The 14,711-nt window shown below is 43.0% G+C and overlaps 1 protein-coding gene across 1 annotated transcript; it reads right to left on the reverse strand.

Moving 5' to 3' along the window:
• Positions 1–415: 415 nt before the first annotated feature.
• On the reverse strand, positions 416–6,041 carry PPP1R3C (protein phosphatase 1 regulatory subunit 3C). Its single transcript, XM_079794028.1, has 2 exons — positions 5,895–6,041; positions 416–3,863 (listed from the first exon to the last, which is right to left on the reverse strand). Exons 1-2 carry the CDS (start codon positions 5,906–5,908, stop codon positions 2,924–2,926), a joined length of 954 nt encoding a protein of 317 aa, XP_079650154.1. The 5' UTR covers positions 5,909–6,041; the 3' UTR covers positions 416–2,923.
• Positions 6,042–14,711: the final 8,670 nt, after the last annotated feature.

A 14,711-nucleotide genomic window follows, 5' to 3' on the forward strand; every position in this document is an offset into this window, starting at 1 on the left:
TTGATGTTTCTCTCTCTGTGTGTCTCCCTCTCCTTTCCTCTCTGAAATCAATAAAAATATTTTTAAATAATAATAATAATAAATAAAAAAGATTGAGAATGAGAGGGCAAAAACATGGCAACAACCAGAGTTTAAAGCTACTGAATCAACCAACTTTGAAAATACAATACTTTGGCACTTGTATTTATGGAATCATAAATTTTCTTTATTGTTTCAGCTAGTTGAGTCAGGGGATCACCTTGCAACCTAAGGCATCCTCATTAACATACCCTTACATACAAAAGATCATAGAAGAGATTTTCTCTATCCCATGGGACGAGTGTGTTCTCTTTCACCCAACCATCAGCGTGAATAGAGAGCCAGAGGGAAAATAATAAGGGTAATGACCTCCAATGCCAGAAAGGTCAGGCAGATAATCTAAGAGAATGAAGCAGCTGGTGGGAACTGTGACAACATAAGTCAGATGTTCCATGTAGGGACATGTGCCTCATCTAAATGGGGCAGCTACTATTCAATTCTAGGTAGATGTCACCAAGAAAAAAGATCTGGCAAATTTTCTGAGGGGAAAAAATTAGATTTTTAATAAATGTAGTTTGTTGATTGTTTAACCTTGGCAATAAAATCTGATTTTTTAAAATGCAAAAAAGAAAAACAAAATACCTTGTGTCAAATAAAATACATCTGCAGCCAGATACAGCCTACAGGCCTATAGTTTACAACTTCTGAAGAAAAGGATATTATGACATGATATAATTTGTTTTTCATAATTTGGCTTTTCAGTAGGCCGGTCGTTTATTTCCCCTTACATTTAAGAGACACTGTCCAGAAGCTTTCTGGAATGTTAGCCAAGAACTGCAACTAAACTGAGGTTCACAGACCTGCTGCCTCTCACCCCAAGGAGCTGAAGCCACTGCCCCCTACCATGCCTCTGTGCAGCTCCAAGCTTTGCCCCTTCAGGAAGGTGTTGGAGCTCAAGAGATAGAAGCCATTCCAGCCTTTCCCACACCATCTCCTCCCCCATCTTAATGCTAAGAAGTGGCCCCAAAATAACCCTGACCCAGCAGAGTATGTATGATGAAAAGTCAGCACAGATAGTGACAGTCAGGGGGACAGTCCCAGCACTGCCCCTGGACACCAGCCCCAAAGGACAGGTAGTAGGAAGTCACCCACAACAAGCCTGGGGACTTGTGAATACCCTCAGGTGACCCAAACTAACCTCGCTCAGTTCTCCTTAAACTAAACAGGAGAATTTCAGTTCATGGTTTCTTACTTAACCTTTTGCACTCGGATGTCGAGTGTGACTCGACACGGTTAGCATTGGTAGCAGTAATCGAGAAAAAAGCAAGCAAGTGCAAAGGGTTAAATATGACATTGACAAAGAAAACATACTTTGATCTTATGTCAAACACTTTTATTCTTAAAGTGAATTCATTAAGATAGCTATAGGAGAGTGAAACATTCAGAGTAGAAAAATTGTGGGTGCTAACCAAACTTCAAATACTGTCACAGCAGAGTTATTCCAATAGCACTTTTCAGCATGGCAGATCACACATGTTAAAATTAACTACATTCTCTGAACACCTCGCAATGGACATGCATAAGTGATGGAAGCAAACATTTAGGGACTACTGTCCTTGAGATCTTACAGGATGGATTTATGCATACCTCAAAACAAATATATTACAACATAATCCAAAACAATTCCCATCCACTTAAAAAATATATTTTGACGTCAAAGAAATTGGTATAAAGACTTAAAACAACAAGACGGATATAGGCAAGAAAAAGTATGCTACTTTTATGTGCAAGGTACTGGATTCTTGAATTGAGAATCAGTGTCAGTCCTCACTTCCAACATCACATCGAAAAAGTGTAGTGGAAACGTAAGTCACCTTCAATATGAAGGATGTGAGTTGTATACACTGACAACACTCTCGAAGACACAACAGTATTGCAGGAGGAATGCCAGTATACAGAGTGGACCTTTTTATGAGGCCAAGCACTCGTGAGTTATCAGATGACCCTTCAGATATTTGGGATAAGCATCTACAATATTCTGGTTTCATCAAGGCACTTGCAAAGAGCTACCTTTGACATGACGGAGTCCCTACAAGTTGTTAGCCACTGGTGATGGCATGGTTTTTTGGTTAAGCAGCATTCTCTACTGAGAACCTAAGCATGATGCCTTGATCACAAGCAAGGTCACTTATAACATTACAACTACAAAACCAGATTTGCCTAAACTTTCCCCCAAATCATGGCTTTTGATCAATCATGTCTGAATAGAAAGGCTTCCCTTAAAATCTTGATTCTCCAGAGTTATAATTCACCTTTCTTCAATACCACCCAACACCCCTAAAGCTTGTTTGGTTTTTCTCCACAAGAACACATAGACTGGATCTTTTTCTCCCTTCTACAAATTACTTCCCCAGGAGAGAACTGCAGAACCAACTTAAAAACCCAAAATAATCTTACATTTCTCACCAACAGTTAAGTATCAGACCTCCCACTCCTACTCTGACTCGAGCTACAGAGTCCTTAGTGAACACTTTACCAGACGTTCCTCATACCATTAACACAGCTTTCCTTCACCATCAACTGTCCTTCTTCAACCTTTCCTTGCCCCATGTGAAAGCTAGTGAATTGAGAGGGAAGGAGAAATGGCATTGAAAAAGTATTACTTTGATAAAAATGGAATTCCAGGCTATTACTTGATAATAGCAAAATTGGACAGCATCATCCATATAGACCCCAACACTAAATTCTCCAAGTGGCTATCTTTTTTTGTAGCCAGGTCTCGAAGCTCAAACCTAAACCTACTGAAGGAAAGTAGCCAAGACTTCCTAATATTGAGCATTATATTATAGACCTAGAAGTACATGGGGACTATGACAGGTCCAGACAATTTACTAGGTTGCTTAATTCATCGATAAGAGGCCAAGTTCTCCATTCTCCCCCAGCTCTGCCATTCTGGGAAGAGCCCGCTGGCCAGCCTCGGACTGCCAAAGATGGTTGACTCTAACTCAGTCTTGGGGGGCACCTGGTAGAATGCACAGTTCTGGGATGCCATCTGTGTCTGAACGCCATCAGGTTTCCACTGCACATGAACAATTCTATAATTCTGACCCTCGTTGTTGTCCCAGAAGACCTGCCCATTAGCCTGGTAAGAAATGCAGAACTCAATTTTTTCCTCAGTTGGAATGACAGAGGGTAAGTCAATGGCAAACGAGAAAGTGTCACTATCTGAGCCACCATACACGTTTTTCATGTAGACACAGTCCACATTGGTGTAGTTTTTCCAAGTATCAAAGGTAATGCGGATCTGGACCTTCTTCTCGAAGCTCACATTTTTTACCTTCACAGTCCCAGTCACTGTTCGCTCTTGAAGAGAGCAGTTCTCCAGACACACAAAATTCTTTTGGAAGTGGCTCCGAAAACTCAAGTAATCGATTGAAGGCTGAGGGAAGTCTAAAATCAAATTTTTCTCCTCATGGAGCTTCAAGCCAGAGGACAGATCATTAAGGTCCAAGAGATCAAACTGGAGATCCCACGCTGGTTCTTCTGGGAGGTCAGAGAAGACGTGGATGGCGGTGAGGGAGAGGCCCTTGGAATCTGCGAACACAACCCGTTTCTTGGGTTGGCTGTGTGGACCCTTCCAGTCATTCTGGGATTTGGCTTCCTGTTTTATATTGAGACACGGTTTCAGGGGCTTTAATTTGTTGACAAAATTTCTTCGTTGGAGGTCATCATATGGGCCCAGGAAACTCTTCAGAGGTGGGGAATGAGCCAAGCAGAGCCTCATGGCCACATCCACTGGCATGACTGAACTTGTCAAAGGCCGTGGATCTAAAACCTGGATCATTCTGGAATAGAAGAAGAAGAAGGGTATTTGTCACCTGGATCTAGAATACTCTTCCCCTGCTCCCAAATACACACATACTATTTTGTATTGGCTAAATTATTGCCTGCACAGTAAGTATCAGGGAGGTGCTGTCATATGTATTAAGAGAAAACAGTATTATCATCAGATCTGCTTTCTATGTTTGATTCTACCATTGACTGGCCACAAGGCCGTGGGTTAACTGCTTTAAACACTTGGGGAGGCTCAGATTCCCCATCTGAGACATAAAAGGGTTGGAAGGGGTAATCTTTATTGCAGCTTTAAAAACCATTGGCTCTGTTCTGGACCAGTGCTTTTCAAACCTGTCTGGTCACAATGGCCTAAGGAGTTGGCTTTCTTTCTTTTTCTTTAATGCAGAATCCTGGGACTTAGAGCCACTAAGGCAGAACCTCTGGGGTTGGGGACAAGGAGTTACATATGTTCTTAAAGCTTACGGTGATGTCAATGACCAGACAGGCTCTGGAGCCGTAAGACTCTGTGCTTCCTCTGGCTGCTTTCCTGATTTTGCTATTGAATTGATTACATGTCTCTGAAAAGGTAACACACTTGGAAAAAAAAAAACAAGTTCTCATGGAACCGTTTTGAGAGTGAGAAGGCTGGAAAGAGTGAAGACAGAGAATTATCTCTGCACTTGGATTATCATGCTCTTCCTCACAAGCGACTGAAATGCAACCCAGCAGTGCATGCACTTAAAAACTTCACACTATCTGTTTCATGTACAAAGACATCCATGAAAAGACACATTTAAGTGGGAAAAGCCGATAACCTGAAAACTGAACAATTTTAATATATATATTACATATATATATGAACATATAAATATCAATGTTAATGGGAAATACACTAAAAATTTAATTATCTCTGGGTGATAGGATTGTAGGTGATCTGTTTTTTGTCTTTGTACTTTTGGGGCATTTTCTAATGTTTGGGCAATAGATATTTATAACTAGAAAGATAATAAAGCTATTTTAAAATTTAAACAAAACTATGCTCAGCAATATTAAATTAAGAAGTGCCCCTCAAGTAGGATTTTTCCCCTGGCCCTTAGCTAACCTCAGTATGTATTGCCAAGCGTATGGACTTTTCTTCCCTATCCTAGCCTTACAGATAAGAGGTGTATGTATACTGTACATGACATTTCTTAGTAACTCTTCACGGCCGCACTAAGCAAGCAGGCAAATGGTCATTATCCCAAAATGGATAGTAAAAGTTCCTTCACAGGATTTATTTTATTGGTCCTGGGATTTTTCTGGAAGACCTACAAACTTAGAACAAAAAAGAATAAAAGCTAAAGCTACATTTGTGAGTCTAACAATCCTTAACAGGAAGGCTTTTTAGAGAAGTCTGCTAGATGTGTCTGAGGAAGCCATCTAAGATGGTTTTGCTGGGAGGTTTGTTTTGTAGGTTTGTTTTGTATTTTTACTTTTTGCACGTATAGAAAAGGCAGTTTTAACATTTAGCCATTTCCCCGAAATTTTAAATCCTGGCCAAGAGTTCAAAAAATCATCATTTGCTCAAACTGGGCCGCTGAGCTTGCGGTGGCAAACGGTGATAAGAGGAGTGGAGGACGACGAATGAATGCAAATATGGTCCTGTAGCTTTCTCCCCAAGATAAGCGACCCAACCGGCGACGTCAGAGTGCCATTCCCTCGAATTAGGAGTCCTCGGGGCCGTGGTGCGGGACCAAGAGATGACAGTCGCAATCCATAAGGGAATCAGAACTAAAGCTGACTCTCCTGAAGACAGTTTCTCCTTTAGGATGCGGGTTACCAAAATCAGCTCCGCCTAAGGAGCACCGAGCAAATCTCCCCGCCTCCGAGGCCTCCCCCTGCTAGATTCCACTCAGCAGTGATTCAGCGTGCCCTCCCGCGGGGTCTGCACTGGCAGAGCGGACAGAAGGGAAGCGCAGCCCCAACCTCCCCGCACCCACCCACCCGCCCGCCCGCCCGCCCGCACCCCGGGGCTCTGGGGCGCAGGTCTGCAGCGAACCTACCTGGTGCAGCTCATTAGGCAGAGAAGCGGCGTCGGACCGAGAGAGAGAGCCGGTTACTGGCTGCCCGTGCAAGTTCGAGCCTGGCTCCCAGCTGTCCCAGCTGGGCACTAGCTCCCGTGGATTGCGGGTGCGGCTTCCGAGAGGCCCCTTATCTGCTCCGGACCACGTGGCCCGGTCCCGCGACCAACCAGCTCCCAGCTGGGGCGCGAGCCCTCTGCGGAGTACGTGACCGCCGTGGTGCTGGCCTCCTGCAGGGTGCGCCCCGCCAGGCGGACCGAGGTCCCGCGGGGGCGGGGGCCGGCCCAGGGAGAAAGCCGCAAGCCTCCCCGAGGCCCGGCGCCAGCTCAGCCCGGCTGCTGGGAAGGAAATGCCTTGAGAGTCTCGAGGCGTCTGTCTGTGCACCGTTAATCTGAGCACGGAAAGCTGTGGCTCCTTCCCCAGGCATACATTATTGGAAGTGTTTATCTTGTTCATGGCTAGGTGCATTCTTGCATCCTCTCCCGCACCTCAGCCAGAGCAAGAAGTTGGCTGCATACATTTTGCTTTAGAGGGAATCCATAAACGCACCCCACGGCAGACTGAAGGCTGCCAGGGAGGAACCGTTCTCTAACAGATGTCGCTAATCAAGCCTGCCAGCCCCCATAAAAGTGAGGTGGCATTTAATTAGAAGGCACTTGGTATTTCGATCTCGTCTTCAGTTTTTCCTCCCTGGAAGAGAACACTAAAGCCAGAAATGAAATGGCCTTTTTTTGCGCACATGGCCGGTCAACCAGAGTGGCCAACCCAAATCCCTCGACTCCGTTTGGCCCTCCTTCGGCAGGGATGTGGAAACCAACAAGATACAATATCACACTCTTCAGTTTCACGAACTCGGCGAGCCAGTTACTTTCACTGAGGTTTTGTTATTTTGTTTGGTTTGGGGAGTTTTTAGACCATCAGCTACAACCATAAAATTGTATTTCTCAGACGAGGATGAATTCTTTGTATAAAACTCGCATCTTCTATTGACTTAAATATCCAGGGGTCAGTTAAAAAATACGAAATCCCTTGTGTCTCTTAAGTAACTGCCAAACAGTGGAATTGTTCAAGTGCCGTGATTAGAATGAAGAAAAAGAAATACCTGCCGAGTGTCACTGGGGAAGATACTAAAATGCTTGGGCTTGAGGTGTGAAATGAAACATCCAACTAGACTAGAGCAATTCACTAGCCCCTCAGCCCAATCAAAGCTAGCTGAAAGCATGTATTCTTTGGGTTTGACACTCACCAGCTACATGAGCCCAGGCACGTTTAGACTCAATTTTCGCAACTGTACGTGCAGATAGATAGTAAAGTTGTTCTGAGGATTACATAAGATTGTGCAGATGAGAAAACTCAGCACAGTGCCCAGCACAGGTATTCAACCCACATCAGTTCTGGCCGGTCCTCCACTCCTTAGTATTAATTTTCACTGTTAGCACAGGAGGCCAGAACCTGAGCTATTATACTGATAAGAGCTACAGATAAATGCTTGTAGAGCCTTTATTGTGTGTCGAACACTGTTCTAAGTGTTTAATGTCTTATCTTTTTAATTTTCACAACAACCCTCAGTGGTGTGTATTATTATTGGTACCATTTTATTTATTTTTTAAAATATATTTTTATTGATTTCAGAGAAGAAGGGAGAGGGAGAGATGGAAACATCAATGATGAGAGAGAATCATTGACCAGATGCCTCCTGCACACCCCCTACTAGGGATCGAGCATGCAACCCCAGCATGTGCCCTTGACTAGAATCTAACCAGGGACCCTTCAGTCCACAGGCCATCACTCTATCCACTGAGCCAAACCAGCTAGGTCTGTTAGTCCCATTTTAGAGGAACAATAATGAGTCATTTAAAGGTCAAGATCTGCCCACAACCTCACAAGTAGAGCTTGGATTAAAATCTAGCTGATGCCAGAGCAATAACCACTGTACCACACTGTCTTCCTTTAATTACTCATCAGCAATTAGAATGATGGAGGTGGAAGGTGCCTTAGGTAGCATTGGCTTCAAAGTCTTTATTTCACAGATGAAGAATCTAAAACTCGGAGAGGCCGTGCTGCTTGCCAGGGGCTGGTTAGGTCAGAGCCAAAATTAGAACACTGGGTAGAGTTTTCTCCTCTACTCATTATCATATGTTGAGCTTAAAAAGTGGATATTATCAATTAAAGTTATGAGAAACATAGAATAATAAGAACGTATTATGATCCCACTTGAGGATATGCATACATAGGGAACAGAATATGCTCTACCAAAATTTTAACAGTGCTTATTTTTTTTATGGTGAGATTCACGAATTAGCAATTGCTTCTCTGTATTTTTAAATTTTTCTACATTGAACATGGACTTCTGTAATTAAGAAATCCTTTTAAAGGACATTAAAACTTGCAGATGTAAGTAACATGTATAGCCTACCCATTAGGTGCCAAGGACCGTGTCATTTATTCACACAGTCCTTTTGAGTGTGTCCTTGTTTCCATTCATGTCACTTTCTCTCCTGCCCCCTGGTGCTGACTGATGCCATAAAAGCCACTCTCTCTGAACTCAAAATAGATCCGCAAACAGGGCTCTCCTAACAGGAGTCAACACTCAATAAACCTCTAAACTGGTCCCTCACGTCTTTTCCAGCCACCCACCCACCCCCGCCCCCCGCTCCCCACCGCTGTCAGCTTTATTGAGATCTAATTGACATATACCATTGTTTAAGTTTAAGGTTATTAATAATGATACACTTAAATATAGTAAAACCATTACCACCAGAGCATTACCTAAGGACATGTAAGTTGTGCTCTCTTGGCAACTTTGAAGTATATAATACAGTATTATTAACCATTTTGTACATTAGATTCCCCCAAAGTTCATATTCTTTGACCAACATTTCCCCATTTTCCTATCCCTACCACCAGTTCCTGGTAATCACTATTTCCTGTTTCTATGAGTCTGTTTTGTGTGTTTTTTAGATTCCACATATAAGTGAGATCATACAGAATTTGTCTTTCTCCATCTGACTTATTTTACTTAGCATAATTACACCCCCCTCACTTCCTGGTTCTTACCACCTTTCATTATGGAATGAGAGGAATTGGGATGGAATCAGTGTTCTTAGGAGTTGCAACAGTGAAGAAGTGGGTTAGGAATTGTGGGGAGTTTTATTAATATTTGTAGGTTTTCTCCAACTGTGATTTGGCATTACTTTGTCCTACCCATCTTGACAATAAATCTATCAGTGAGGGTTTATTTATTTATGTATTGTTAATCCTCACCCAAGGATATTTTTCCATTGATTTTTAGAAAGTAGAAGGGGGAGATACAGAGTGAGAGAAGCATCGATGTGAGAGAGACATATCAGTCTATGGCCATACCACCCTGAACACGCCCGATCTCGTCTGATCTTGGAAGCTAAGCAGGGTCGGGCCTGGTTAGTACTTGGATGGGAGAGAGACATATCGATTGGTTGCCTCCCACATGCACCCTGACCAGGGCTGGGGATCAAGCCTGCAACTGAGGTACGTGTTCTTGACCAGAATCAAATCCTTCAGTCCACAGGCAGATGCTCTATCCACTGAGCCAGACTGGCTCAGGCAGTGAGGGCTTATTGATCCGAGCAGTACTCCTAGCCATGCCAGGGGTTTCAAGGACTCATAAGTCACAGCCCTTTGACCTTAAGGACATTATAATTTTTATTACAAAAACCCAAGTTTGAAGTAATGAAATACCCAAAGGACATTTTAAGGAGCTACTAAGCAAGAGCTAAGGATTGCATGGCTTACACAAGTGGGTCTCTTATAGCATTTGCCCAACATGTTACCAGAGATCTGCCCTTATGGGAAACACCCTGGGGATTCCCAAGTTGCCAATTCATTTTCTGCAACCTTGCCCTTTTTTTTCATGCCCAATCAAGAGAGTGCTTGAGAATTCAACCTTATATTTATATTGAAATGTCATACTTTAACCACAATTAGCAGTAATGGGATGAACCTCATAACTGACCTTCATACCTCACAATGTAGAGTCCATGAGGTTGAAAACTATTCATTTTGATTAAAAGGACCAGAATTTCTATTTTTGAGAACAGAGAGGAGCCAGTTCACATGTCTCAGTGAATAGTAAGCTCGAATACTAATTCCTTCTTCCTTCATTAGCGACGTTGGATGGGAACACAATATCAGGTGAGGGACTGTTAATTTAAACACACATGCGCACGCTGCTTATTTTGGGCCAGGCACTGCTTTAAACACTTTAAAAATATAAACTCATGTAATATTTATAAGAATCCTGTGAGGTAGAGACCATAATGATTATCCCCATTTTACAGATGAGGAAGCTGAGGTCGTCTTGGGAGTTTAAGTAACTTGTACAAGGTCACACAGCTAGCAGACAGTAGGATCAAGTTTCAAACCCCTCTAGAGTGCATGCTGCAAGTGTGAGTTGCTCTGACAAGCACCACACTGGTACCTACCAAGATCAAAAGGATGCTCTATAGAAGCCCAGAGAAATTCAGAAAGGAGGAAGTGAGATTTGGAAAGCCAGGAAAATGGGAAGAATTTTTTAAATGGTGGAGTATGATCTTTAGGGCATTTAGATGATAAGAATCATTGGGATTCAACCAATGAGAGAGTCAGTAAGACCAGAACTGAAATGGTGCCAGCAGCCCATCATTCTTTTCAAAGGACATAATCTCAGAGAGCAAGAGAGAAAATTAAGTGTTGCTAATGCAGTGCCCTCGGCTGTCCCGGATCTGTCTCTTATCTCAGCAGTGTTTGGACGGAGCAGACTCAGGGACGCCCCTTCTTCCAGCCTCCGACCCCTCTCCAACCTCTTTTCCAGTCACCACCTTCAGAACCACCTCAGCCATCCTCAGCCTCCAAGACCAGCCTACACTGCATTTCTACCTTAACTCCTTATTGCCGAACAACCATGAGCTCCCAAATCCATCAGAATTATTCCACCGAGGGGGAGGCTGCCGTCTACCGCCTGGCCTGCATCTGCAGGCTCCCACCTACCTCTCTCTGGGCTTCTTTTTTTCGAGGGCATGGGCCACTTCTTCCATGAGTTGGCTGAGAAGAAGCGTGAGGGCGCTGAGCGGCTCTTAAAGTTGCAAAACCAGCATGGCGGCCGCATTCTCTCCAGGACGTGCTGAGCCTCCCCAAGACGAGTGGGTAAAACTCAGGGCGCCATGGGAGCCGCCCTGGCCTTGGAGAGGAACCAGACCAGGCCCTTTGGGAGCTGCAGGCCCCGGTTCTACCCCCTCAGCTCGTGACTTCCGGGAATCACTTCCGGGACGAGGAGGTGAAACTCCTCAAGAAGATGGGCGACACCTGGCTCACCTCCGCAGCTGGCTGGCCCTGAGGCTATGCTGAGTGAGGCTCACTCTCAAGCATGCCTAGGAGCCTTTGGGGCCCAGAGACCTTTGAGGGGCCCCTCTGCATTCCTCTGGTGTCTAGCTTTTGCCTGAGCCTCTCCCGGAAACTGCTAGGCAACCTTTTACCACCCTGGAGACCTCTCCCATGCATTGGACCAAATGAAACAATAAAACTTTTTGCAGAAGAAAAAAAAAAGTGTTCCTGAGTTAAACTATGCTTTTTAGTCATTCGGTTTGCACTGAGGGAATTATCCAGTGTAACTTTCATTGCCTGAAATTTTTTTAGTTTTTGCCTCATACCCTACTTTTAAAAACATCCCTGCAAGAGAGCAATCTGGCCCCAGGCACGAAGGCACGACTGTTGTTACCAACAGTAAGCGGTTAAAGAAAGTGCAAGACACTTGAGACCTATGAGGTGGCTCAGATGAGGTGAGGAAGAAGGAGACGGAAGGGGGAATAAACAAAAGATGGCACACGTGGTCTCTCCAATAATCTGTTGAGATGTAGAGATAAAAAGACAAGTAATCATACCAGGGTGGTTGAGTGGCAAGTGGGCCTTGTGAATATTGTGCACATTTGCTACATGTGCTTCAGGACTTTAGAGAAAGGCAAGGTCTCAGGGCCAGGATGGCCAAAGAGGACCAGGACATGTAGGGGAACTGCAGAGAGAGCAGTTTGGCCAGAGGGGAGGATGCTAGCTGGGGGTGTTGGGGAAAAGGGTCAAAGGAGAGAGACTCTCTGGACTTTTCTTGAACAAAATGAGAGATCTGAGTGCTATGAAACAAATGAGCAATGAATGAAATAATCTAACTGTAGGGGAGAAATTATTCTCACATGTTCATAAGTACATCTCCAAGTTGCTGTAGTTTCTCCATATTCATTGGATTTGTCTGTGCTGAGTGCGTCTGATATTCTGTACATGTTCTCATTGCTCTCTCAGCCACAGTGCATGCATTAGTGTCAGTCCCAGTTTTTAAAAATTTTTTTAATTGATTTTAGAGAGGAAGGAAGAGGGAAAGAGAGATAGAAACATCAATGATGAGCCGAAACCGGTTTGGCTCAGTGGATAGAGCATCGGCCTGCGGACTGAAAGGTCCCAGGTTCGATTCCGGTCAGGGGCATGTACCTTGGTTGCGGGCACATCCCCAGTAGGAGGTGTGCAGGAGGCAGCTGATCGATGTTTCTCTCTCATCGATGTTTCTAACTCTCTATCCCTCTCCCTTCCTCTCTGTAAAAAAAAAATCAGTAAAATATATTAAAGGTTAAGCCTTTATTCTTAAAAAAAAAAAAGAAAGAAAGAAACATCAATGATGAGAGAAAAATCATTGATTGGCTGCTTCCTGCATGCCCCCCTACTGGGGATCGAACCTGCAATCTGGACATGTGCCCTGACTGGGAATGGAACCCTGACCAGAATAAACCCTGACCTCCTGGTTCATGGGTTTACACTCAACCCCTGAGCCACACCGGCCAGGCTCAGTCCCATATTTTGCTAAACCTTAGCATTCTGAATTATTGTGGCTTTGCATTAATTCTTAGCTTGAAAACTCAAGAGCTTCTGAGATGTAGCAGCTCTCTGTCTAACCACTCATCAGGCTCATTCTGTCTAGAGACAGGTATGTTTCTCCTTTGTAACATGGTTTCCGGACTCAGCTATGAACTGTGGCTATTGAAGGAATTTTAAAGCACCTTGGGCAGAAAGAATCCAAACTGAAACAGATCCCCCATTTATAAGGTATTACAACATTTCCGTTCTTAAGTGACAAAATTAAACTTCTCCTCTACCGAATCATCCCCCCCTCCACCATATACACACCAACATATCACATCACCCCACCCCCAACTCTGAACATAACTGTTAATAACCACTTGCCCCATAAGATGTTCAAAACCCTTTATTCCCTTCTTTTATTATCTCCCTTAATGATGCTGTATTATCTCCCTTAACCATGGAGAGAGAAATCAGATACAGCCAGAGCCAGGGTTTTGTGTCTATCAGAGAACTATTTCTGTGTAGCTGCTACAGGCCTAGGAAGTGGTGAAAAGCTCCATTTGGGGCAATTTCCCAGATCCTACCAAGTCAACTATTTTCACTAGGGCTTGAATATTTTGTCTGAAGTGTAGTAAATCCTCTAGAATGTCAGCCACAACTTTAAAAACACATTGCAAAACCCACTTTTGCCAAGCCTTGTTTACTCTTTCTTAGGGAGACATTAATTTTTTTAAAATGAACAACTGTTACACTTTTAAGTTACTTACTAAAATTGGCAATTATTTGAGACTGCAAATAGATAAATAAAACGTTTCAAATTCTCTCACTTTTCTTATTAAAAAAACACCTCCTATAGTTGAAAATGATGATGTTGGGCATCAAAGCATTAGGTCTTTCTTTCCTGTATACATTGTTGAGCTTTTGTTGTGATATTATGTTTTTGAGCTCAGACAATTAGTGATTAAAAGAGAAGTTTTTCTTTCTAAAGAAAGGACAGAAGAAATAAAATGAACATTATTAAGAACAAACCATGTGACCAGCACTGTTAGGTCTTTTCAGATATTTATGACATAATCACTGGTAACAATATTGGTACAATATAATGCTTCTTTTAAATTAAATGCTATTACATTCAAAAGAATAGAAGACTATTGCTTAAAACAAGACAAAAGGTGTTTTCTCTTATCTTGCTTCTACCCTACCCCATCCTCAAATCCTAAGTGTTTGGATGCTATTTATAGAATTAGTCTTCTCTATGGTTGATATTGGAGGAGGTTCATGTTTTGCAAACTACAAATAGAAATGCAAGATTTGATTGGTAAAGATGATGGGGGCAGTATTTGAACAATAACGTTTTGTATGCAATTAGTCCTTTCAACTTTACAAATTCCTTCATATATTTTATTTCATTTAATCATTATTAAAACCCTGAGAAGCCACTCTGATTATTATTTCACCTTACAGATGAGACTCAGTTGGGAAATGATTAAAGTAGGGTTCAAACCTTAATCAATAAAGTAATTTAAAAAAATAAAATAAAGTAGGGTTCAAACTATTAAGTGAGGGAGTCGGGCTTCAATGCCAAGACCTAACTTCACATGCAAACACCTTAATCTGAGTAATTAGCTGGTTCATTTGCAGGTATGAAACTAGGATCTGAGCAGGAGACCTCTGTTGGACACTTCTGTCCTCCTCACTCCCATACTTAATCACCAAGTTCTGCCTGCTGCTGCCTTCTCAGTATGTCTCAAAATTCATGTCTTCTCCATTCCCTTGCCACTCGCCATCTCTCAGACTGTTATAACCTTCTGATCAGCCTTTCCCAGCCTCTATGAGTCACTCAAATGGATCTTTCTCATAACTAACAAGGTGTCTAAAATGTAGATCTGATCACAAAATCCTACAACGGCTGCCCATAATCTAAATCTACCAAAAATAAACAAA

The sequence above is a fragment of the Cnephaeus nilssonii genome, assembly GCF_951640355.1.
Source record: "Cnephaeus nilssonii genome assembly, chromosome: 16".
In the NCBI taxonomy this organism is placed as follows: domain Eukaryota; kingdom Metazoa; phylum Chordata; class Mammalia; order Chiroptera; family Vespertilionidae; genus Cnephaeus; species Cnephaeus nilssonii.